At 44.3% G+C, this 25,458-nt stretch overlaps 1 protein-coding gene across 3 annotated transcripts in view; it reads right to left on the reverse strand.

Annotated features, from left to right (window-relative positions):
• RLIM (ring finger protein, LIM domain interacting) overlaps positions 1 to 5,760 on the reverse strand; it is a 62,702-nt gene extending 56,942 nt beyond the window's left edge. The window contains exons 1-3 of one of the 3 annotated variants that reach the window (XM_033946135.1): positions 5,547 to 5,759; positions 1,341 to 1,532; positions 614 to 718 (exon numbers count right to left, since the gene is read on the reverse strand). In XM_033946135.1, the coding sequence (XP_033802026.1) occupies positions 614 to 718; positions 1,341 to 1,350 (115 nt within the window). In that variant the 5' untranslated portion in view covers positions 1,351 to 1,532; positions 5,547 to 5,759. Of the gene's footprint in view, positions 1 to 613; positions 719 to 1,340; positions 1,533 to 4,811; positions 5,203 to 5,546 lie in introns of those variants that run through there. The other 2 variants (XM_033946136.1, XM_033946137.1) reach the window with 2 other exon arrangements.
• Between the last annotated feature and the right edge of the window lie 19,698 nt (positions 5,761 to 25,458).

The following is a 25,458-nucleotide window of genomic DNA, read 5'->3' on the forward strand; positions in this document are numbered from 1 at the left end:
AATGAAAGAAAAACTTTCCAGATTTTCTTCACAAAGAAGAAAATGCCCTAAATTTACTACCATGCCAATCTCCTATTTCCCTGAAAGGAAGACCACAATTAAAAGCTAAGTACCCTTGAAATATGCTAGAAGGGTTGTTAAATAAAAATTTAAAAGTAAAATTTGCTAGTAAAAATTGATAGCGGCTCCAGTGAGGAGGCAGTACATAAAGCCTAGGGCAGTGAAGACTTTTGAGCCCAGGTAGTACATCTGAGGAGCTGGGGGATTATATATTGGAGGTGAGGAGTTTTGAGATATATACTGAGCTTGATATATATCTTGGTGAGAATCTTTGAAAATGAACATGAATTGGTTCTCCATGGCATGAAGGTGCTGGATCTTGCATAGTTTTACTGCTGCTTTCTCACCTTACACATATGTTAAAATAAGCAACATATGAAAAAAAGCATTATTTAAAAAGTGTGTTCTGTATAAAGAGACTCCCTAATTTCCCTATCCAGTGACCACTTTTAAACTACCATAAGATTACATGACTAAACCCAAAAATATAACCAGCTCAAAATCAAAATATGCTATTATTCAAAAAGCTTTATGCTCAAAACCATTTACACACATCTGTTTTGTTGCTCTGCTTTCTCCTCAATCTTCCTGGGACTCTCTCTTGTGACACACGTGAAAGTCTTCTGAAACCCAGAGTTTGGGAAACCAATGTTCTGTACTGTTGAAGAAAACAAGTTGATGAAGCACCACATTGAAAGGATTTAGATATCTGTGCCCAACACAAAAATCAATAACGAAAATAACAAGCAGCATGAATATCAACAACGGAATGTAAGCATGTTTATGAAATATACGAGGGAATGATAAGCAAAGTACATGACTGGAGAATACACTATCTTTCATGGCAGGACCTAGCTGAAGAAGGAAATTGAGCTGATGGAGGTCAATTTAGAAGTGTTGTAAGGCATTTGCATATGTAAATCATTGTTTCCATGCATAAAGCCTTTTTTTAAAAAGGGGGAAGGGAAGGGAATGTGATTTGAATACCGCTTTTTTGTGGTTACACATTCAAAGTGGTTTACTTATATACAGGTACTTATTTTGTACCTGGAGCAATGGAAGATTAAGCGACTTGCCCAGAGTCACAAGGAACAGTGCTGGGATTTGATCCCACAACCTAAGGGTATTGAGGCAGCACCCCTATCACTAGGCAACGCCTCACCATGATTACCTGCAGCATGCACAGTTTTGAAGGAGATATATTATAGGTAGGCCTAAAAGGTATGCACTTATTTCCTATTTGGCAATAGCATTACACATATTCTTTTAAAAAAACTTGCCTGTCAGCATACACCTGCTCTGGGTCACTCAAAATTGTCAGTTGCTTGTTTGGACTTAGGTTTTGGAAGAGTTGTTCAGGGAGGCAATTGTGCTTCTCTCGCTGTTATTTAAAACCAACTGAAGAGTCAAAAATTAGAATTTTGGAGCTTGGATGCTTAATTGGTTGCCCCGGACATCCAGTTTTATGATACCTAAGCATAAAAGAAAAAAAATCCCCCACAAAGTCAGCCACCTATGCATAAATGCCACTGCTTAAACATTCAAAGTCTTGCGTAATGGAACTCATTTTAAAAATGTTTCTTGCTCTCTGAAAAATGGTTTTTCCTGTGTGTATTTTCCACTGCCAGGCAAAGATTTGGAATATGATAATCTTCCAATCAAAATTAAGACAATTTTCTTATTACTATTTTTGCAAAGCTCTAAAGACATTTTTGTTCTTGAGTTAATTATGTTATTTTATTAAGGGAATTTTCAGTTTGTAATTCTCTTGTCAGAGGATTCTATTGATGTAATATGCTTTGATTTCCAGCAATAATTGGGGAATACAAGACTCTGTATAGTATAATATTTTTTTAAAAAATGGTAAACAGTAGTTCAAACACACCCTTGAGAAGGAATAGACTACCCCCTTCCAGTCTCAAAGAAGCTAGGCCAAAAGAATAAAAGTTAAAAAAAAAAAAAAAGAGTTAAATATTAACTGTATCCCTCTTTTACGAACACGTAGTGTGGGTTTTAGCGCCAGCAGCGTCAACTGCTCTGACTTCATAGGAATTCTATGAGCGTCAGAGCAGTAACTGCCGCTTCCAAAACCGCGTTCGTAAAAGAGGGGGTATGTAAAGGAAACTTCTTACTGTTGTTTATGATGTATGAAGGAATACCTTTCCAGTATTAGTGAAGTACAGGTGTAGTATGGAACCCTGAAAAAGTGGAAGGGAATCACTTAAGAATTGTAAGCATCTAGCTTTTAGAGAGTATGAATTAAGTCATAGATGAATAGCATCTCTCGGTCATTAACTGTCAGCTGCCTGCTATGAGAACTAGCCACTTATTTGGGAAACTCAACAATACTGTTTTAACAATACTGTGTAGGTGGTACTGCTGTGTTAAGGTAAAACCCTATTAAAAAAAAACAGCACTGAAACAGGCAAAAATAAGGCTTAATTTGTATCACAGATTGACCTCTAATTCCCGTTAAGAATTTCCTATATTTCCAGCATAACTCTTCCACACCATCATAAATAGGCAATATGCATAACGAACCTCTTTGGACACTGTTTAAAGAGAAAAGCAGAATTCTGTAAACATACTTTTATAGAAGAGTAAGGGCTCCTTTTACTAAGCTGCGCTAGACGCTAACGCCAGCATAGAGCTGGCGTTAGTTCTTGGCATGTAGCATGCGCTAAAAATGCTAACGCACCTTAGTAAAAGGAGCCCCAAGCTTTTGGGATTTAAGGGTCCAACTTAATCAGTATGACAACAGTGGCTTCAATGTCCATCTTTAGACACTTAATTTAACAAATAAAAAAACATTTAAGGCTAGCTCGTTTTGGGCAGGTTAACATTTACCTCTTTCAACTTTACATATTTCATTATAAAAAAAAGTTTGCATTAGAATTCAGAGTAGAAGAATTATTTGAAAATAAAATTTGAGTATGGTGGGTTTTCACAACTTAAAGCAACAACTACAAAAAAATAATTATTTAAGGACAGAAAGATATGACAGCAAATAAAGTCCAGTATGTTCATCTACTTTGACTTCACTACTGGTGCACTGTCATATACTCCAGTTAATTTTTACCTCATTGCTTCTTTCCAAATAAGAATATTCTATGTTTTTCCCATTAATTCAACAAGTCTGATGTCCAAAAGAGCAAAACACAACTTTCTATAACATATATTTCTAAATCAACCAAATAGGAAATCAGATATAAACTAGGAGGGGTCATGGATTTGATATCATCTTTCTGCATTCAGATAAATTGTTGAGCGGAGAAAGAAGTGGCTTATTTGGATAACAAAAAGTTAGGCCCAAAACATGACAATACAAACAAAAGGTTCAAACTACTGGAAAAAAAAATCTAGACATTTATATACATGTACAAGAGCGGCACTTTCTACCTTACCCTAAGAGCAGCAACCAAATTGGTGACTTCTGGGATGCTTACTATCCAAACACATCCTTTTTATAACTCAAACACTATATGTTTCCTTGTTGAGACCTTTACTATGGAAACATCATCTGATGTGATCACCTAACACTACAAAAGTGATTCTGTACAAATTATAAACTGGCTCACCTAATCAGCAAAAAACATACCATGCCTGCAGCACTATATAGAATTTATTAGTTTTGCTTATAGACATGAAAGTTTATCAATGGAACACTTAGGGGTCCTTTTACAAAGGCGAGGTAGCGGTTTAACACGCGGAATACCACGCGTTAAACCGCCTGCCGCGCTAGTGCCTAACGCCTCCATTGACGAGGCGTTAGGATTTTAGGCTGCCGTGGGGGTTAGCGCGTGATGAAATGTCCGACGCGCTAACCCCCGTAGTGCGCCTTGATAAAAGGAGGCCTTAGCATTTTCAATGTGAAAACAGTGGTGGTCAAATTTCCAAATGTAGGAAACTCCTTTGAAATTTCTCTCTCCCCTCCCCTTTATTTTCTTGGGATAGACCAGTGTCCCGCAAACTTTTTGACACAGCGGCACATTAAACTCTGCCGCAGCTGGAGGGCCTCTGGAATTGTGCAGACGTCAACGCGATGACATCACTTGCATGAGTGACATCATGTTGATATCCGTGCATGCATGGAGGCCCTCCAGCTGTGGCCCTGAACCTATTTCTACACCGGAAGGGATTAATGACAGAGGAGAGGTGCCGGCTAACAGTCTCTGCTCCTTGCTGGCGTCTGGCAGCACACCTGGTATCTGCCGCAGCACCATTTGCAATACACTGGGATAGACACTTAGGGTCCCTTTTACAAAGCTGTGGTAGCAACATAGCCCATTCAATTCACAACTCGCTAACATGTCTTTGTAAAAGGGGCCCTTGGTTACATTATACTAGAGCAAAGCAATACAATTTCCAATAGCTTTTGAATGAAAATCCAGAAAGATCTTAATCTACCATTTTTGTAATCTTCACTTAATATGGCAAAATGGCATTTACATGGTAGATCTTAACAGTAAACCGTTCAACCACATTTATGAACACTAAAGATCTGTTAAATTACAGCACAATACTGCCTACTAGTAAAAACCGTTTTGCAAACTTTCACCGGCTCCTGAAAACTATTGAACATGCTGTAAATCTGGGGGGGGTTTTCCCCAGAAAACATTTTTTTTAATCACTATGCCTTTTTCAGCTGATAATGTAAGGCCCCTGTCAACTATTTCATAATAAATTGCAGACATCACCTAAGTCCTCTCTAGTTAATGACATCCCAAGACAGCTCAAGTCAAACTACTTACCGGTATTCCTTTCTCTCAAATTACATGGGCCACAGAAATTTCTATCACAACCTCTTAGCATGTCGTTTGCGACTTGCACCCAACATGAAAGTCTGTGTGGATAATTCCACAATCAAAACGTATTTTTTTTTTTTAACCGTGCATGGAGAATTATTTAGATACACGGTAAACTAAAGAACAGGAACCGGTAGGTGGTGATCTAGGTGCAAAGGAGTAGCCTAGGTCTTATTTTGGAGGATGGATGTGGGATGTTTGCTTTTTCAGCAGTCATTCATTTGAACAAAGTATTTGATTAAAGTAGCGCTTATTATATACTACATATCAACCATTCAAAATAAATATATGCGAATAGTTTCATGACCTAAGAGAAACCTCCCCCCCCCCCCCCGGACCAGGTCTCCTAAAATGACACCTCCCTCGTCCACACAGGCCCGATTAGCCAGACATTCAGTCCAAGGGCGGCGGATGCCGACAAGGCGAACGACTTCTTCCCAAGCCTGAAAGGTTGGCGGGCTAAAGGGAAATGGAAGCCCGAGCGAGTCGCGGCCTTCGCCTCCCCGCCTCGATGACACGGCGCAGCAAGAGCCGCCGCCGGGCCATTTTGAGTTGAGGCAACCGCCGGACACCGGGCGCTCTAGTTCCCGAAGCGGGGAGGAGGGGGGAGGTCGCGGCTGTGCGTGCCGCCCGCCCCGACGCTCGCCGGGCCCCGCCGTTCAGCGCCGCCGCCCCGCCCACCTTTTGCTCCGCAAACTCGCGCGTCTTCTTCCACTTTCCCTCTCGCTCCACAGACGTTTTCTTCTCAGTCAGCCATTTTCTCCATTGTTACGAAGGAAGTATCCGGAAACGGAGAGTCCCAGAACGGGAAGTGACGCAACAAGGCCGTTGGCCTAGCTGCGCGGGAGAGACGGAATCCCTGCTGGCGGAGTCATCGCGTCACGCGAGCGCCGTCACCTGACTTGACTGGACGTCATCGGGCGGGGTGGGAGATACGCAACGACGAGGCGAAGCCTGGAAAGGGAAAAAATGGCCGCCACTGCGGCTACTTAGCATTGCTAAAGCGCTGCACGTGTGCATTTTGACATGTAAACAGACGGTCCCTCTCGTTTAGGCAGACAAACTCCAACCCTTTGCAGGGCCACATTTGGGATTTGTCGGTACTTGGAGGGCCTCAGAAAAAAATAGTTAATGTCTTATTAAAGAAATGACAATTTGTTATGAGGTAAACTTTATAATTTATAAATCTTTCCTTTTGGCTAAGTCTTAATAATAATATTGTCATTTATAGCTGAAGAGACATATGATCAAGAAACGGTTTTATTTTCCTTTAGTGATTATGATAAACATACCCAGGGCCTCAAAATAGTACCTGGCGGGCTGTGAGTTTGAGACCACTGAGTTAAGGGGAACAGTTAATCTTCTGGTGTGGTTGGAGGGCAGAAGGGAGAACAGGACAATCAAGCCATCTTGACATCACTGATGAGGTTGGCTCTTATTGGTGGAATGAGGCATTATGACATCACAATCTCAGCTCTGCTTCCCAAAGACAAACAGGATGTCATGGTTACAGTTTGGTTCATAGACAAAATCGCGCCAGACAACGGCGCGCAGACAACTGAGCGCAAGGTTGATGGTGCGCCGAAGAAAAGCACTATTTTAAAGGGTTCCGATGGGGGGTGTTGGTGGGGAACCCCCCTATTTTACTTAACAGACATCGCGCTGGCGTTGTGGGGGGTTTGGGGGGTTGTAACCCCCTTCATTATACTTGAAACCAAACTTTTTGCCTGTTTTTTAGGGAAAAAGTTCAGTTTTAAGTATAATGTGGGGGGTTACAACCCCCCAAACCCCCCACAACGCCAGCGCAATGTCTGTTAAGTAAAGTGGGGGGAGTCCCCCCCACACCCCCCATCGGAGCCCTTTAAAATAGTGCTTTTCTTCGGCGCGCCGTCAACCTTGCGCTCAGTTGTCGGTGCGCCGTCTCGCGCGATTTAGTCCCGTCACCTTACAGTTTAGCCAGTGGTCTCCAATTCCAATCCTTTGCAGGGCCAAATTTTGGATTTGTAGGTACTTGGAGGGCCTCAGAAAAAATAGTTAATGTCTTATTAAAGAAATGACAATTTGGCATGAGGTAAAACTCTTTTTTATAGTTTATCAATCTTTCCTTTTGACTAAGTCTTAATAACTCATTTATAGCTTAATAACTCATTTATAGAAGCGGTTTTATTTTACTTTTGTGATTATGATAAACATACCGAGGGCCTCAAAATAGGACCTGGCGGGCCGCGACTTTGAGACCACTTCACCCAGAGAGTGGTAGAAGACTGGAACGCTCTTCTGGAGTCTGTCATAGAGGAAAACACCCTCCAGGGATTCAAGGCAAAGTTAGACAAGTTCCTGCTGAACAAGGACGTACCCATAGGGCTAGTTTCAAGTTTTATTATTTTTAATATACCGACCATCAGCATGTATCTGGCCGGTTTACAATGCTAAAAAAAATAAAATAAAAGGTAAAATAATAATTAAATATGGTGGAAGTGTGAACATTAAAAAAGACAATTGACAAGTACATGGACTTGAGGGTAATAAGGGGGAAGGGAGGATAAATAAGTACATTATTAAAAACAAAATTTAAAAGGAAGGTGGGGGGATATGACATCAGGAATGGGGATCGCTTCGGAGAAGCGGTTGAGATGATTTTGCTAGCTGTAAGAGAGAGGATATTTAGAAAATGTGGTATGCATCTTGAAATAAGAATGTCTTTAGTTTAATCTTGAATTTGTCGAGAAAATTTTCATGACGGAGTTGAGGTGGCATGGCGTTCCATAAAGTTGGAGCAACTACAGAGAAGTTAGTTTTCCTAATGTAGTAGAATTCCTTGATGGAAGGGACGGCCAGTAAATTCTGATCTGCTGATCTTAGGGTCCAAGAAGGGCAGAGAGGGATGATGAGTTTGCCGAGAAAAGATGGAAGACGTGAGAGTTTGATTTTGAAGACCAGCATTAAGGTTTTGTAAGTGATACGATGTGTGATGGGTAACCAGTGGGCTTCTTTCAGGAGTAACATGATCATATTTCCCTACTTTATGTATAAGTTTAATTGCTGTATTTTGGATGAGCTGCAAACGACGTAGTTCTTTTTGTGGAAGTCCATTATATAGGGAATTAGAGTAGTCTAGATCACAGTTCTTCAACCGCCAGTCCGCAGGAAATTTTTGCCGATCCGCACAGGACTGGCAAGATTGACTTACTTCAACTTCCTACCGGTCCGCACAGGGCCGGCAAGATCAACATCTGAAGTCTGCGCTAGAGAGCTGCACGGGGACGACGGGAATCCCGTGGGGACGCCCCCTAGGGTCGCGGGGATCCCGTGGGGACGCCTCCGAGGGTCGCGGGGTTCCTGCGGGGCTGGATGTACTCAGTCGCGCGGCTCTTCTCCCTACCTGCTCTGCTTGCAGCACAGAGTCGAACGGAAGTCTTCCCTCGTCAGCGCTAACATCGGAGGGGAGGGAGGGCTTAAACAAAGCCCTCCCTCCCTCCCTCCGACGTCAGCGCTGACGCCGGGAAGACTTCCGTTCGGCTCTGTGCTGCAGACAGGGCAGGAAAGGAGAAGAAGAGTAGCCTCGCGGCTCGAGTGGCGTATCAAGGGAGGGGGACGGTCCGCCCCAGGTGCAGAACAGCCGGCCAGGTCCCCTTACTTTTGTGGCGCTTCCCCGACCGACAACAGCCCCGGTCCGACAAACCTCCCTGCCCTGTAGCCGCAAATCTAAATTACCTTCTTACAGCAGCTGTAAGAAGGTAATTTAGATCCGCGGCTACAGGGCAGGGAGGTTTGTCCGACCGGGCCTGTTCTGTTGTCGGTTGGGTGGGGAAGCGCCACAAAGGTAAGGGATAGGGAGGGAGAAAGAGAGGAAAGGTGGAGTGGAGAAGAAAAGACGCTTAAGGGAAATGGGTAAAACTGAGGGGGGAGAAGGACGCTGAAAGGCCATGGGGAAGATGGGGGGGGGAGAAGGACGCTGAAAGGAAATGGGGAAGAGAGAGTGGGGGGAAGACGCTGGCAGGGAAGCAGACAGAGATGCCAGTCTATGGGGGGAATGGAGGGAAGAAGATGGGTGCCAGACCAATTTGGAAGGGGGAGAAAGGGAGAGGCACAGTAACAGAGCAAATGGAAGACGCAGAGGGAAGAGAGACAGTGGACGGAAGGAATTGAATGAGAACATGAGGAAAGCAGAAACCAGGCAACAAAGGAAGGAAAATAATTCTATTTCTTTTTTTTTTTTTTTGCTTCAGGATAAAGTAGTATATTAGTTGTGTTGATAAAAATTTATAAACATTAGAGGCTCTGGTAGAAACCCGTTTACAAAGTATGTATTCTTCCCAATTAATATTTCCAAATTAATAAAGTCTTTTTGCTTATTTGTAAATGGGTTTCTACCAGAGCCTTTAATTCAGTAGCATAATTAAATGAAATAACTATTTCTGAAGTTTATAGGGATGGGCGGGGACGGAGGGGATTCCTCGCGGGGACGGGTGGGGACGGAGGGATTCCTCACGGGGACGGGTGGGGACCGGTAGGATTCCTCACGGGGACGGGTGGGACTTTGGCGGGGACGGGTGGGATTTCTGTCCCCGTGCAACTCTCTAGTCTGCGCTGGGCCGGAGAGATCTTGGGGAGCCTCCGACAGTGGCTTTCTCCCCTCTCTGCAGCTCTCCTTTACTTCCCAGTGCAGCGATTCACGAAGGCAGCCTCGGGGCTTTTGCTGAGTCGCGGCTGCCTCTGATGATGCAACTTCCTCTTTCCTCAGAGGCGGCGCAACCCAACAAAGGACCTGAGGCTGCCTTCCTGAATCGCTGCGCTGGGAAGTAAGAAGAGCTGCTGGGAGGGGAGAAAGCCACTATCAGAAGCTGCTGGGCAACGGAAAAAAAGGGCTGCTACTGGAGAAGGAGAAGGAGAGATGCTTCTGGGAGGGAAGGAGGGAAAGGAATCTGGGAAGCTGCTGGGCAAGGAAAAAAAAGGGACAGCTGCTACTGGAGAAGGAGAAGGAGAGATACTTCTGGGAGGGGAGGAGGGATAGGAATCTGGGAAGCTGCTGGGCAAGGAAAAAAGGGACAGCTGCTACTGGAGAGGGAGAAGGAGAGATGCTGCTGGGAGGGGAGGAGGGAAAGGAATCTGGGAAGCTGCTGGGCAAGGGAAAAAAAGGGACAGCTGCTACTGGAGAGGGAGAAGGAGAGATGCTGCTGGGAGGGGAGGAGGGAAAGGAATCTGGGAAGCTGCTGGGCAAGGGAAAAAAAAGGGACAGCTGCTACTGGAGAGGGAGAAAGAGAGATGCTTCTGGGAGGGGAAGAGGGAAAGGAATCTGGGAAGCTGCTGGGCAAGGAAAAAAAAGGGACAGCTGCTACTGGAGAGGGAGAAGGAGTGATTCTGCTGGGAGGGGAGGAGGGAAATGAATCTGGGAAGCTGCTGGGCAAGGGAAAAAAAGGGACAGCTGCTACTGGACCTGGAGGGAAGGAGAGATGCTGCTGGGAGGGGAGGAAGGGAAGAGAGTTACTGCTGGACAGGAGGAGGAGGGAAGGGAGAATGAAAAAAGGAAGGAAACAGCTGGCAGAGAGATTAGAGGAGGGGAAGGGGAGACACAGGCATGAGAAAGTAGAGAGATTGATGATAGGAAGGGGTCAGCAGAAAAATAAGCAGAGAGGGACAATGATGATAGATCTGGTGTAGGAGAGATAAAAATGAAGAGAGCAATGAAGCTGGAATGAATCATGTAAAAAGGAGAGAGGGGTACAAGATGGATGGAAAGGGGAGAGGGGCATAGAAAGAAGACAGATACCATATGGAAGGGGGAGAGGACAGACAGTGAATGGAAGGGGCAGTTGCTGGATTGAAGGAAGAGAATGAAAAGAAGATTGAAAGCAGAAACCAGAGACGACAAAAGGTGGAAAAAAATAATTTTATTTCTATTTTGTGATTAGAATATATCAGATTTGAAATATATATCCTGCTAGAGCTGGTATTAGACATAACTGGGGACTGCAAAACCCAGGAAGTGCTTCTTTAGCTTCCAGCTGGTTTAGGGCGCTCTCTGACCAGGGGGCAGTTGCCCTAGTTGCACTCCCCTAAAACTATTCCTGTCATGTGTGACTGCAATATTCTGTTAGCATGATATTTCTGTGTAGCATTCTGTAATAATTTGGCTTGTTCAGTTTTCTTGATAGTAGAGGGGATATATGTGAAGGGGAGGGGAGACAGGGGTTTTGTTGATGTAATGTAATGTAATGTAATTTATTTCTTATATACCGCTACATCCGTTAGGTTCTAAGCGGTTTACAGAAAATATACATTAAGATTAGAAATAAGAAAGGTACTTGAAAAATTCCCTTACTGTCCCGAAGGCTCACAATCTAACTAAAGTACCTGGAGGGTAATAGAGAAGTGAAAAGTAGAGTTAGAGGAAAAATAAAAATAAAATAAACATTTTAACAAGACAGCATTGATCTAAATACTTTGGAAGGTAGAAGAGAGGAGAGAAAGGAATAGAAGCAGAAGGGGGAGCCGTTGAACAGTAGAATTCTGGAGAAATTTAAATGATAGAAATAGAACAAAACAAAGACAAAAGGCAAAACAATAGATAAGATTAAAGATAAATCATAAGCTGGAAAGAAAAATAAAATAAAACTTTGTCTTCAATCCACGGTTTCAGCGTCAGTGATGAAGTGGAGCAAGTAAGTTTAGGAGGAGCGATTGACGTTTCCAGAAAGGGCTTCTTCAGGGAAGAGACTTGGCAGACAGTCCCAGGATGCCTATGTCTCCTCCCCTGCGATGTTCTCCCATCCATGCATTCCCTCCCAGACACACTGCCCGTGCCCCAGCCGCTCCAAGGAGGCTGCCCCAGATGAGGCCCACGGTGAATGCAGGATTCTCTCCTCTGCGGGAAAGCCGCCCGGAGCCGACAGTCGATCTTCTTAGCGGATTGCATGGGGGGAAGAGTTCACACTCTTGGTAGGATCGGGTCTGTGTGCTCTCGGTGGTTGTGGCTGGTCTCGTTGCTGCTTAGGTGTAAAAGCAGTTGATCTCCACTGCTGCTGATATTTAAAAGCAGGCAGATTGATCTCTCCAATGGACTGCAGGGGGAGGAGTTCACACTCCTGGCAGGATCGGGTCTGTGGGCTCTTGGTGGTTGCGGTAGGTCTCGCTGCTGCTTGTATGTAAAAGCAGTTGTTTTTCTACTGCTGCTGATATTTAAAGCAGGTAGATTGAGCTCTTAAACAGGATATAGGGGGAGGAGCTCACATGCCTGGTTGGATCGGGGCAAGGGCTCCTATTATAGGCTGCTTAGGTGTAAAAGCAGTTGATCTCCTACTTCTGATAATATTTAAAAGCAAGCATATTGATTTTTCCAATGGAATGCTGGGGGAAGAGCTTACTTGTTTGGCTGGATCAGGGCAAAGGGCTCTCGGTAGTGGTGGCTGGTCCTGTTGCTGCTTAGGTGTAAAAAACAGTTGATCTTCCTAGTGGACTGCAGGGGGAGGTGGAGCTCACACTCTTGGCTGGATCGGGTCTGTGTGCTCTTGGTAGTTGCGGATAGTTCCGCTGCTGCTGAGGTGTAAAAGCAGTTGATTTCCCACTGTTGCTGATATTTAAAAGCAGGTAGATTGATCTCTCCAATGGACTGCAGAGGGAGGAGCTCACATGCCTGGCTGGATCGGGGCAAAGGGCTCTTGGTAGTGGTGGCTGGTCCTGCTGCTGCTTAGGTGTAAAAGCAGTTGATTTTCCTTGCTCTGAATTATTTGTATTTAGAAAATGACAATTGTACAGAATATTGTTTCTTTTTATACTTTAATAAAATACATTCAATATAAAATCATAACTGAGGCTTGTGTGGATGGGATCAGATGATTTGTGGGGACCAAGCTTGTGGAGATGGGGTGGAAATGGGGTTTTTAAATTTTAGTCCTAGTAGTTTGCCGGTCCACAAAATAATTCTTTTTTTTCCTGCCGGTCCACGGGTATAAAAAGGTTGAAGAACACTGGTCTAGATGAGAGATGATCAGTTAGTGGACGAGCATTAGTGTCGAGAATTGAAGTTAAGGAACGGATAAGCCGGAGTTTGTAAAAGCAAGTTTTTACTATGGAGCTTATCTGATCGTGAAAGGTTAAATCTTTGTCTATAGTTACTCCAAGAAGTTTTATTTTCGGTTCGATTTTTACTGTGCAGGATTTAATGAAGATTTTTCCTGTTATTGTTTCATTGGTCCTGATCAGGAAAAGTATGCCACAAGATTTATTGATGTTAAGGGAGAGTTTATTTATATGGATCCAATCACTGATTTTGTCAAGTTTATTATTAATTTCTTGTATTTCGTTTATTTTTGAAGAGTCTACAGGATGGAGTAGTTGAATGTCATCTGCATATGCGAAAATTGTAAAACCGATGGATTGAGCTAGGGTGAGAAGAGGGGAAATAAAAATATTAAATAGTAAAGGAGAGAGGATAGAACCTTGGGGGGGTCTTTGACCGGAGGGCCGCCGCGTGAGCGGACTGCTGGGCATGATGGACCACTGGTCTGACCCAGCAGCGGCAACTCTTATGTTCACTAGTATAAAGGGTTGGAGAGAATGGTAAGATAGGCCTAGGTATCTTATGGCGAGTGGGAGTTAGGAGTTTAGAGCAGCCTCGAAAAGGTGAGCTTGGATTTGAATACTGCTACAGATAGAGCTTGACGTAAGGACTCTGGCAGTCTGTTCCAGACATACCCACAGGGACAGAGTCTGGAGTTGGCTGGGAGGAGCTTGAAAGACAGAGAGAATACCATTGATGGTAATGTGTTTGGATTATGTGTTGTGCATTGTGTATTTTGAACATGTTTTTAGATTGTGAGCCGCCTCGATGGTTTTCCCTGGGGCAGGATAGAAATTTTTAAATAAACTTGGAAACTTTGGTTACCAGACATCCGGGAAAGTATTCTGGACTACTGTAACATCATATATTTGGGTGCTTTTAAGAAAATTCTCAAAAAGTTGAGTAGTTCAGAATAAGGCTGTTCGTCTTATTTTTGGTTTAAAAAAATGAGAGTATATTACTCCATACTATCAAAAGCTTCATTGGCTGCCATTAGAATCCAGAATCTTATTTAAGTTCTCATGTCTCTGCTACAAAGCAGTATTTGGCATGCTGCCAGGCCATCTTACCCCTCATTTTACCCTGAGTTACATTAATAAGAGCTCTCGAAGAGTACACTTGTTTGCATATCCCTCAATAAAATCCTTTCATTACAAAAGGTTCCTCGACAGAACCTTTTCTGGCGGCCACACTGAATACATGGCTTGCCAAAATTGCGTTAGAAGCTTCCTCTTATCTTGATTTTAGAAAACAGATAAAAACTCAATTATTCAATAGACTGGCAACCTAATGTATCTTATTACTTACTTTTAATTTTTATCTCATTTTAAATTGTTTGTATCTTCCCACTGTAAGCTTTTAACTTTGCCGAAATTTTAGATGATTTCAATTTTAAATATTTATTTGTACTGTATGTATAATGATTGCTCAGACGGACTTTCCAAAGCCCAACAATGGTCCAGTTTTGTAAAGCTCTGGCTGTATGTGTAGGGCCTCTGAGATGCCTGTATTATATCGCAGACTCAGTCAAATATATAGAAACGGGTAAACTTGAAAAAAATTAACAAGAAAGAGTGATAAAAAGAATATGTTGAAACAAACAAGTCACTCTGGATGATATTTATAAATATGCTGTATAAATAGTATAATAGATGTGCAAAAAAAGTTTTATATGCTCAGAATCATGGAGGTGGTAATTGGAGAAGCCCCAACATTACCGCCTCACCGCCCAATCATCACATATGAAAAAATGAGCAACAACTTTATATTGTAACTTTATAAGTAAAGATGCCAAAAAAGGCTAAGGGTCTTAAATGACGTACACCATTTAAAACTCTTTTTTGCACATCTATTATACTATTTATAGAGCAATTTATAAATATCATCCAGAGTGATTTGTTTGTTTCAATGTATTATATCGCACGCATGCTCGGAGGGCCCTGGACACGGGCCAGAGGCCAGGAATAAGGAGATGAGGCTTTTGGGGGGCAGGGCCAAAGGCAGAACAGGACAGGGCTTGGGGCAAGCTGAAGGCGGAACAGGGCATGGCTGGGGGCAGAATAGGGCAGGGCCAGGCGTCCAGGATTTCACAGAGAAAAATAGTGTAACCCTAGCTGTGGGGGAGAAAGGTGCGGATAGGAAGGACTTACCCAATGAACAAGAGTTCGCTTGAGGGAGCAGAACTATTCGAGCCTGCCGAGTGAATGCACTTGTAGGTCAGTAAAAGGAGTTTGAACTGCATTTGGAAGAGGATGGGGAGCCAATGAAGTGATTTGAGGAGAGAGGTAATGTGAGCATGGCAGCTTTCACAGAATATAAGTCGTACAGCAGAATTTTAGATGGATTGAAGAGGAGAAAGATGGTTGAGCGAAAGACCTGAGAGAAACAAGTTGCAGTAAGGGTTTTGGTAGTGTGCTCAGAGAGGAGAGGTTGAATTTTGGTAATATTACAGAGGAAGAAGCAACAGGCTTTAGCGGTTTGTTTGAACCCAGCATAGAAGGAGAGAGAGGAGTCAAAGATGACTCAGAGACTGCAAGCAGATAAGATGGGGAGGATGAGATTGTTGTCCACAGAAATAGAGAATGGAGGAAGGGGGTCTTAGCTATATGTAGTTTTAGGTGGCAGCGAGACCTGCAGGCAGCAGTGTAAGTCAGACAGACTGAGACACGGGCCTGGATTCCTGTGGACAGATAGATCTGGGGGTCATTAGCATAGAAGTGATACTGAAAACCAAGGGAGCGGGTATAGAGGGATAAAAGGAAAGGTCCTAACACAGTGCCTTGGGGTATCCCAATTGATGGGATAGCAGCGGAGGATTCACCATAGCATACACTGAAAGTGCGGTGGGAGACATAGAAAGAGAACCAGGCGAGAACAGAACCCTGGAATCCAGTGAGGACAGCGTTTCAAAGAGTAGGTGGGGATCAACAGTGTCAAAAGCAACAGGTAGATCGAAAATGATGAGAATAGAGTAGAGGCCTTTGGATCTGTCCAGGAACAAGTCATTGGAGACTTTAGCAAGGGCAGTTCCGTAGAATGCAGTGGGCAAAAGCCTGATTGAAGTGGGTCAAGAATAGCGTGAGATGAAAGGAAGTCCAGACAATGGCAGTGAACAGCACATTCAAGTAGCTTGGATAAGAAGGGGAAGAAGGAGATGGAGCGATAACTGGAGGGGAACCTGGGGTTTAGAGAGGGTTTTTTGAGGAAAGCTGTAGCTGTGGCATGTTTGAAGGCATTGGGAACAGATGCAGTGGAGAGGAATAGGTTGAGGATATGACAGATAAGAGGGATGGCAGTGGGATAGATAGCGCTGAGTAGGTTGGTAGGCATCGGATCAGAGGAGCAGGTAGTGGGTTTAGAGGAGGAGAGAAGTTCAGTTTTATTTTCAGGGGCAGAGGGAAGGTTGGCAGAGGAAACAGATGGAAGGAGAGGTGGGGGGGAGGTGACCTGGTTGAGAACTCAAGGTGAATTTTCTGAACCTTGTCATAGAAGAACTCAGCCATAGTCAGGGTTTGGGGATGAGAGCATTTTAAGTAGAGAGTTTAGTGTAGCAAAGAGATGGCGAGAGATAGAGCTAAGAAATTTAGTTAAATGGGCACAATATTCTTGTTTGTCAAAAGAGAGGGCAGACTGGAAGGATGTCAGCAGGAATTTGAAGTGTATGAAGTCAGCACCTGTGTGGGATTTAATCCAAAGATGTTCAGTAGATCGGGCACAGGAGCGCAGGTAGCGGATCTTGGAGGTCAGCCCGGGTTGGGGTTTGGCAGGCCATACAGGACGTGAGAAGGCAGCTTCATTGACAGACTTGAATGACATAGTAGTTCAAGAGAGGGATGATTCAGTGGTGAAGAGTGTGCCAGGGTCAATAGCCTGAAGGTTTCTAAAGGTATTGGTAGTGATTGACTGGGTCTGTGTCGGAAGGTGATAATTGTGAACGTTAACAGGTGGAAGAGTTGAGGTGCAGAAATTTCTAACCTATACTATTTAAAATTCTAGGTGGCCTAAAATGAAAACCTACACCATATAAAGCACTCCGTTCTGAACAGTGCCGGATTTAGACTTGGTGAGGCCCTAAGTCAGTGGCCTTGGCTAATTTTTGAGCGGGGGCCACTTTGGATCCAAATGAGCTAAAGGAGAGCCGCCATGTATTTTCCCACAACAGATTGCAACACTGCTGACCAGTGTATGCCAGTGACACCCATCCTCACCAGCCTGCATCTCTCGCAAAAGCACACCTATACCAAGCCTTACACCACAACTCTACCAAACCTTACCCACCCCATACCTGTGTACCACGAGTCTCTCTACCTCAGATTCCTTGTCCAATTCACTTACTCTCAATTCCCAACTTGTAATAAAACCAAAAGTATGTATTAATGCATCTTTTGAATTCCTTTTACCAAATGGGTTTTTAGCATTTATCTCGCTGGCCCATGCTAAAAACCTCTAGCGCCGTTTAGTAAAACCAAGCATTTACAGTATTAGAAAAAAAAAAGTATTAAACATGGTCCCAGAATAAAAATCTTCACATAACAACATAAGAATTGCTGCTGCTGGGTCAGACCAGTGGTCCATCGTGCCCAGCAGTCTGCTCCCGCAGCGGCCCTTAGGTCAAAAACCAGTGCCCTAACTGAGTCTAGCCTTATCTGCGTACGTTCTTGTTCAGCAGGAAGTTGTCTTGGTCTTGAATCCCTGGAGGGTGTTTTTCCCTATAACAGCCTCCGGAAGAGCGTTCCAGTTTTCCACCACTCTCTGGGTGAAGAAGAACTTCCTTACGGAATCTATCCCCTTTTAACTTTAGAGAGTGCCCTCTCGTTCTCTCTACCTTGGAGAGGGTAAACAACCTGCTTTTATCTACTAAGTCTATTGCCTTCATTATCATGAATGTTTCTATTATGTCCCCTCTCAGTCTCCTCTTTTCAAGAGAGAAGAGGCCCAGTTTCTCTAATCTCTCACTGTACGGCAACTCCTCCAGCCCCTTAACCATTTTAGTCACTCTTCCCTGGACCCTTTTGAGTAGTACTGTGTCCTCCTTCAAGTATGGCGACCAGTGTTGGATGCAGTATTCCAAGTGGGGGCGTACCATGGCCTGGTACAGTGGCATGATAACTTTCTCTGATCTGTTCGTGATTCCCTTCTTTATCATTCCTAGCATTCTGTTCGCCCTTTGTGCCACCGCCACGCATTGCGCGGACAGCTTCATCGACTTGTCGACCAGTACTCCCAAGTCTCTTTCCTGGGGGGGTCTCTCCGAATACCGCACTGGACATCCTGTATTTGTGTATAAGATTTTTGTTACCAACATGCATCACCTTACACTTATCCATGTTAAACCTCATTTGCCATGTTGCGGTTCATTTCTCAAGCGTGTTTATGTCACATCGCAGGTGTTTGCAATCCTGCGTCTTCACTACTCTAAATAACTTCGTATCGTCTGCAAATTTTATCACCTCGCTCATCGTACCAATTTGTAATATAATGTACCAATGTAATGTAATGTTTATAAATATGTTGAAGAACATGGGTCCAAGCACCGAACCCTGCGGCACTCTACTCGTGATACTTTTCCAGTCCGAGTATTAACCATTCTCTGTTTCCTGTCCGCCAGACAGTTTTTAATCCATGTGAGTATTTCACCCTCGATTCCATGGGATACAGCTGACAAAAAAGAACCACAAAATAATCAATACTTGCAAACACATCAGCTCTAATTAATAAACTGCAAAGCACATCATCAAAATGTCAAAAGCTTTTGTCTCTTTTATAGTTATGCTAATATCTCTCTCTCTACTAACCCCTAGAGCAAGCAACTCTCGCTTCCCTATCCCCCCTCCCCTAATCAAGCATCCCTCTCACTTGTTCATCTCCCTTGATCAAGCATCCCCTTCTCTCTCCCCTATCCCTCCTCCCCTGATCAAGCATCCCTCTCTTTCTCCCCATCCCCTTTTCCCTAAGCATATCTCTCTCCACTACTCCCCTCCTCAAAGCAAGCATCTCTCTCTCCCCCTCTCCCATATCCACTTCCCTGATCAAGCATTCTTCTCTTTCTCCCTTCTCCCCTCTCCCCCTCCCCCAAGCATCCCCCTCCCCGAGTAAGTATCAAGCCAGCAACAAAGATAAGGAAAGTTGGTGTTTGAACTGAGCTGGCTCTTGCTTCTAGGAGCAGAAATATGCAAACTAAATAAGAGAACCCTCCCCTGCCCCGCAGGAACCAGTACATGCTTACCATTTTCCTTCCCGGCATTCACTTTTTCACTCTTCAGGTTGCCAGCAGCATGAGTGAACTAAAACACGCTGCCTTTGGTGGCCCAGAAGCTTTCCTTCCACTGCTTCCCACCTGTGCAGGGACAGGAAACAGTAACAGTAGGAAAGCTTCCAGGCCACCAAAGGCAGTGTGTTTACTTCACTAACGCTGCCAGTGGCCTGAAGAGTGAAAGAGTGGCTGCTGGGAAGAGAATGGGAAGCAACCATTAGATCTTTGATTGTGAGGTATGGACCCTGGACAGGTGGACGGGCTGCCCACAAGGTCTCCACAGGTGGCCATTGGCTCACGGGCTGTGCAATGAAGACCACTGCCCTAAGCAATATAAAGCTTGGCAGCCCTTTTTTAATAAGTTAAACAATATCATATACCCTGGAAACAATATATAAATGGAATTTTAAAAATAATATTAGCATACATTATATATGTATACTATATATGTAACACCCCCTTCAGAACGGCTCTGGCTCTGGGGCCCAACCTGGCTGGAGTCCTCCGAAGGCAGTCTCTGTCAGTCCCTCACTTGATTAGCGCTCTGTACCTCCACCTGGGAAAATGAAGTGTTAGTGGGTGGGTTCACCCTCTGCCCCCCCTCAGGAAAAATCCAAAATATCCTCATTGAACAAGGTTGGCTGACGCTCTCTACGACATAATCAGAGCAACCAAGATGATAAAGGGGATGGAGCTCTTCATATGAGGAAAGACTAAAACGATTAGGGCTCTTCAGCTTGGAAAAGAGACGGCTGAGGGGAGATATGATTGAAGTCTTCAAAATCCTGAGTGGAGTAGAACGGGTACAATTGGATCGATTTTTCACTCTGTCAAAAATTAAAAAGACTAGCGGACACTCGACGAAGTTATAGGGAAATAATTTTAAAACCAATTGGAGGAAATTTTTTTTCACTCAGAGAATAATTAAGCTCTGGAATGTGTTGCTAGAGGATGTGGTAAGAGCAGATAGCTTAGCTGGTTTTTAAGAAAGGTTTGGACAGGTTCCTGGAGGAAAAGTCCATAGTCTGTTATTGAGAAAGACATGGCAATGTTTAATGTTTGCTATGATTTCAGAGCAGAACAGAGTTGTAGTTCAGGGAGTTTTCCCGTACCTCTCCTTCACTTGTCTTTCTATATGGAGCTATTACCTGCTTTAGTACAAACTGAAGAGAGCAGCAGATCCTCCTCTAGTGAAGGAGGAGGGATTCAGAAGCTGGAGTAGATTCCTTCTACACGGCTCACGAACATGAGGATATTACCTGTTCATCCAGTATGACACACCTATCTACTAGAAAAGATATTAGCAAGGTAAGAATATCTATCTAGATCAGTGTCCCGCAAACTTTTCTGGCTGGCGGTACACTAAATGCAGTGCCCCGGCCAGAAGTCAATGCGATGACATCGCATGCATGTGTGACATCATTGCATCAATGTTCACCCATGCGCAGAGGCCTGTCTTTCCGTGACCCTGCCATTACAGGGATCTGGGAGGTGTAGGGAGAAGAAGCGAGACACCAGCCAGGAGGAGAGTCGTCCACGCCGGCTGATTTCCTACAGGATGTGTCTCTCGCCGCGAGAGGCACGTCCTGTAGGCAAGCAGCCGGTGTGGACGACTCTCCTCGCCAGTGTGTTGCGGCACACCAGAAATCTCAGGAGGCACACAGTTTGCGATACACTGATCTACATAGATGGACTAAAAGTAGGTATTCAAGTATTAATTCATTATTTTTATTTTACAGGCATCACGAATAACATTTGTGTGACGTTTTTGTAGCAGTTACATTGTTTTGCTTTTATATATTATTTAGTACTGTATTATGTCTATTTAATACCTGTAAAATTAAAACTATACCTGCTTTTGGCCCATCTTAGGGTTACCATATATCTAGAAAAACTTGGACATGTCTTCTTTTTAAAGGACTGTCTGGGTGTCCAGATGGGTTTTTAAAAAAATTGTGTGAGTCTGTCTGGGTTCAGCAGGGATGGTTTACAAGGAGTCCGGTGGCCTTCTCCTTCTTATCTTCTTGGTGCTGCAATTCAGTTTTCTTCGGGCCGCTGGCAGCTCAGTAACTTCCTGTTCCCACATAGGCAGGACCTTCTCTTCCACTGCCAATTCCAGACTTTGTTCCTTTCATCTAGCTCTCCTGTTTGCCTGGAATAAACTACTTGAATTTGTCCGTCTTTGATATAGCCTTCAATTCATAACCCTACTCCCTACTTCTCACCATCTTAGCCAGCAGATTAACCATTCCTTCTAACTGTATCCCCCCACCCTGGCATCCTGTTTGTCTTGTCTGTTTAGATTGTAAGCTCTTTCGAGCAGGGACTGTTTCCTTCGTGACTCTGTACAGCGCTGTGTAGGTCTGGTAGCACTCTAGAAAAAAATTAATAGTAATACAGTAATAGTGTGTTATCTATCTAGTTTATTGTTTATTGAAAGCTTATATACCATGACTAATGCTGACAAAATTAGTAGTTTGGATCACTTTTATTAATATACAATGGAGTCCTGAAAAGTTCTCAAGCCAGCCATCTTCCTAAATTCTGAACGTTATATTACCCCTTCCTTTACAAAGCCGTTCTAGCGTTTTTAGCGCTGGCTGTGGCGATAACAGCTCGGATGCTCATAGGAATTCTATGCCACAGCCAGCGCAGCTTTGTAAAGGAGGAGATTTTGCAACGTGTCAATTTGTTTCAGAACATTGATTGAACCATGTCAACGAAAAGTGTTGAATTTTCAGGTGTGGAACTCTGAGCCATCATGAAGTTCCTGCAGACAAAAACTCCAAAGGAAATCCATGACTGTATGATGCCGACACTGAGTGACAAGTGCCCATCATACTGCACAGTGAAGAAGTGGTATGCAAACTTTCAGTGTGGCGATTTTGAGACTGAAGATGCAGCAAGGTCTGCGAGGCCAATTGTTGACCATGTCTATGACCTGATTTTGGCAGATTGGCGAATATCGGTCAAAACAGTTGCTGAGATGTTACAGATATCTAGGGAATGTGTTGGGTATATAATCCATGAGCAGCTGGGTATGCAGAAGCTGTCAACTAAGTGGGTACCCAAATGTTTGAATGCTAATAGAAACATGAAGGCAGATAAAGGCCAAATGGCGCATCTAGTCTGCCCATCCACAGTAACCATTATCTCTTTCTCTCTCTGAGAGATCCCATGTGCCTATTTCATGCCCTCTTGAATTCAGACACAGTCTCTGTCTCCACCACCTCTTCTGGGAGACTGTTACACGCATCTACCCTTTCTGTAAAAAAGTATTTCCTTAGATTACTCTGGAGCCTATCACCTCTTAACTTCATCCTATGCCCTCTCATTCCAGAGTTTCTTTTCAAATGAAAGAGACTCGACTCATGTGCATTTATATTATGTAAGTCAGGGGTGCCCAATATGTCGATCGCGATCGACCGGTAGATTGGGAAGGCAACGTGAGTCGATCGCGGAGCCCATCCCGTGATAGACTCGTGTTGCCGTCCCGATCTACCAGCAACGCCGGGCATCCAGTTTAGTCTGTTTATTGTCATTTCGGTGGGGGGGAGGGGGCGGCGGTGGCGGCAGCAGCCTGAAAAAGAAATCATCCTGGCTGGGGTTGGTGTCATGCTCCAGAGCTTCTACAGCCTTCCTATCTGGCCCTCTCTCTTCTACTTGCATCTGGCCACACCCCCTACTCCGCGGCTCTCTTCGGCAACTCAGCAGCAGCGATCGACGCAAGCTTCTGACGTCGAGGCCTACCCTCTGCAAGTCCCGCTTGTTTCAACTTCCTTTTTCTAGAAAAGCGGGACTAGCAGAGGAAAGGCCTCGATGTCGACAGCCTGTCTTGATCAAGAGGGCCGCAGGGCAGGGTGTGTGGCTGGATGCAGGTGGAAGGGAGAGGGCCAGATGCAGGACTCGTGGGTGAGGGAGGAGAAGAGAGAGGGGAGGGAAACAAAAGGAAATATTTCATACCGGGCTGGGCCGGAGTGGAGGGAGGGTGGAAAAATTCTGGCTACAAGAAAAGGGCGGAAAGCTGAAAATGGAGATAGTGACACAAAGAAGAGAAAGGGTAAGCAGGACCTACTGAATAAGGATAGAGATACAGAGGGGACATGAAGAGGAGGTGAAATAGAGACATAGAAGTAATGCTGAAAAAGGGGGGGGGGAGGAGATAAAGACATTGAAAGGGCATAATGGTGAACATGGGGTAAAGACAAGGACAGAGACAAATGAAGATTCTGAAAAAGTGGTGAGATAGGGATATAGGTGAGATGGAAACAAAGAAGGGTGATGCTGGAAAATAGGTGGAATGGTAATTCTGACAGACACAGAAGGGAAATGCTGGATCAAGGAGAGATGGGGCTCAGGCTGGATGGAATGGGGAGAAATGCCTGGTTGGCCCAAAACTTCCTCTCCTATGTCATAATTGACGTCGGGGAGCAGAATGCTGGTCAGCACAACGCTTTTGCAGGGAGAGCTTGGGACGGCGGTGGCTTGGGGGCTGTTCCCTGATGGCGGCAAACCTAGTGGCTTGGGGGGAGGGTAGGGAGAAGGAAAGAAAAGGGGCAGGCAGGAAGACAGAAAATAGGGGGAACAGGGAGACAGAAAGAAAGGGAGGTAAGGAAACAGAAAGAAAAAGTTGGGGGAGGGAATGAGGTCTGGAGGAAAGGAAACATACAGGAGGCTGAAAGAAGGGAAGAAAGATTGGATGCACAGTCAAAAGAAGAAAGTGCAACCAGAGACTCATGAAATCACCAAACAACAAAGGTAGGAAAAATGATTTTATTTTCAATTTAGTGATCAAAATGTGCCCGTTTAGAGAATTTATATCTGCTGTCTATATTTTGCACTATGGCTCCATTTTACTAAACCACAAGTGTTTTTTAGCGCAGGGAACCTATAAGCATTGAGAGCAGCATGGGGCATTCAGCGCAACTCCCTGTGCTAAAAACTGCTAGTGTGGTTCAGTAAAAAGGGAGGGAGTATATTTGTCTATTTTTGTATGGTTGTTACTGAGGTAACATTGCATAGAGTCATCTGCCGTGACCTCTTTGAAAAAACCCGGAATATGAATGATAATTAATATTTTCTCTGCCTTTCAGTGTGCTTTGTGGGGTTTTTAAAAAAAATTTCATTATTAGTAGATCATTTTGACTTGGTCATTTTAAAAGTAGCTCGCAAGCCCAAAAAGTGTGGGCACCCCTGATGTAGTTATTTAAACGTCTCTATCATATCTTCCCTCTCCTGCCTTTCCTCCAAAGTATACAGATTGAGATCTTGTCCCCATATGCTTATCACGAAGACCACACACCATTTTAGAGAAACGACGTCAAGTGGATGCACCGGGAAGACCTGTGGGTAGAAGGGACTAGGCTTCCCTCCTGCTGTCTTTCTTCAGGAAAGAGGTACGGGTGTGGGGGGAACTGGGGGTTTAGGCAGGAGGGAGTGGGGAATGGGAGGGGGGTCCTGGCATGGAAGGATTGATTTGGCGAGTGGGGCACGCAGAGGCAGGAGGTATTAGGCACCTGCCTGCCGATTTGTTTTCTAAGTATGTGGAGTGAGGGTTCTGGCATGGGGGGGGGGGTCAGTTCAGTGGGAGGAGCCACCTGGTGGCAGGAGGGAATGGGCATCCTTCCTGCCAATTTTTTTAAGTTCGGGGGTGAGGAAGCGAGGCAGTTTGTGGCATGGAGGGGTTCACGGTAGCAGGAGGGAGTATCCCTCCTGCCTCTCTTTATTTTTGTTCTGGAGGTCATCGGGGGCAGCATACTTTTTTTTTTTTTTAAAGTGGGGCAGATATTGTGTGTCCATAGAAAAAAATGAAAAAATATGGCATACCTGGGGGTTTTTTTCAGGTCATTCTTAGCCATTGCAATATTTTGTCCATACCTTTGCAATATTAGACCATTGATTGGATGGCTCGTTTTAATATGAATGACCTTATTTTAATAGTAATGAGGTCATTTGCATGGCAGAGTTGGAGAATGTATGAATGTATGGCAAACCACATGGTGCGACATTTAGAACATCGGGTCGGCAAATTAGTTTGATGCTAAAACAACCAAACTGGTTTAGCGACGATTGTTAGACGATCGGACACTTTAGTGCATCCGAGCCTAACTGATTAGTGCAGGAATAGTACATGAGCCCTCACCACCTGCAAAATAGGTGACAGTATGCTAATTCGTTTTAATAAGCATGTGCTAATGGCTATACAAGAAATAGAAAAAAAAACATTTTTATGGCTGCAGTAGTAAAAATGGCCTTCGTGCAGAGGAAATTACCTAAGTAAG

Source organism: Geotrypetes seraphini, chromosome 5, assembly GCF_902459505.1.
Source record: "Geotrypetes seraphini chromosome 5, aGeoSer1.1, whole genome shotgun sequence".
Lineage (NCBI taxonomy): Eukaryota > Metazoa > Chordata > Amphibia > Gymnophiona > Dermophiidae > Geotrypetes > Geotrypetes seraphini.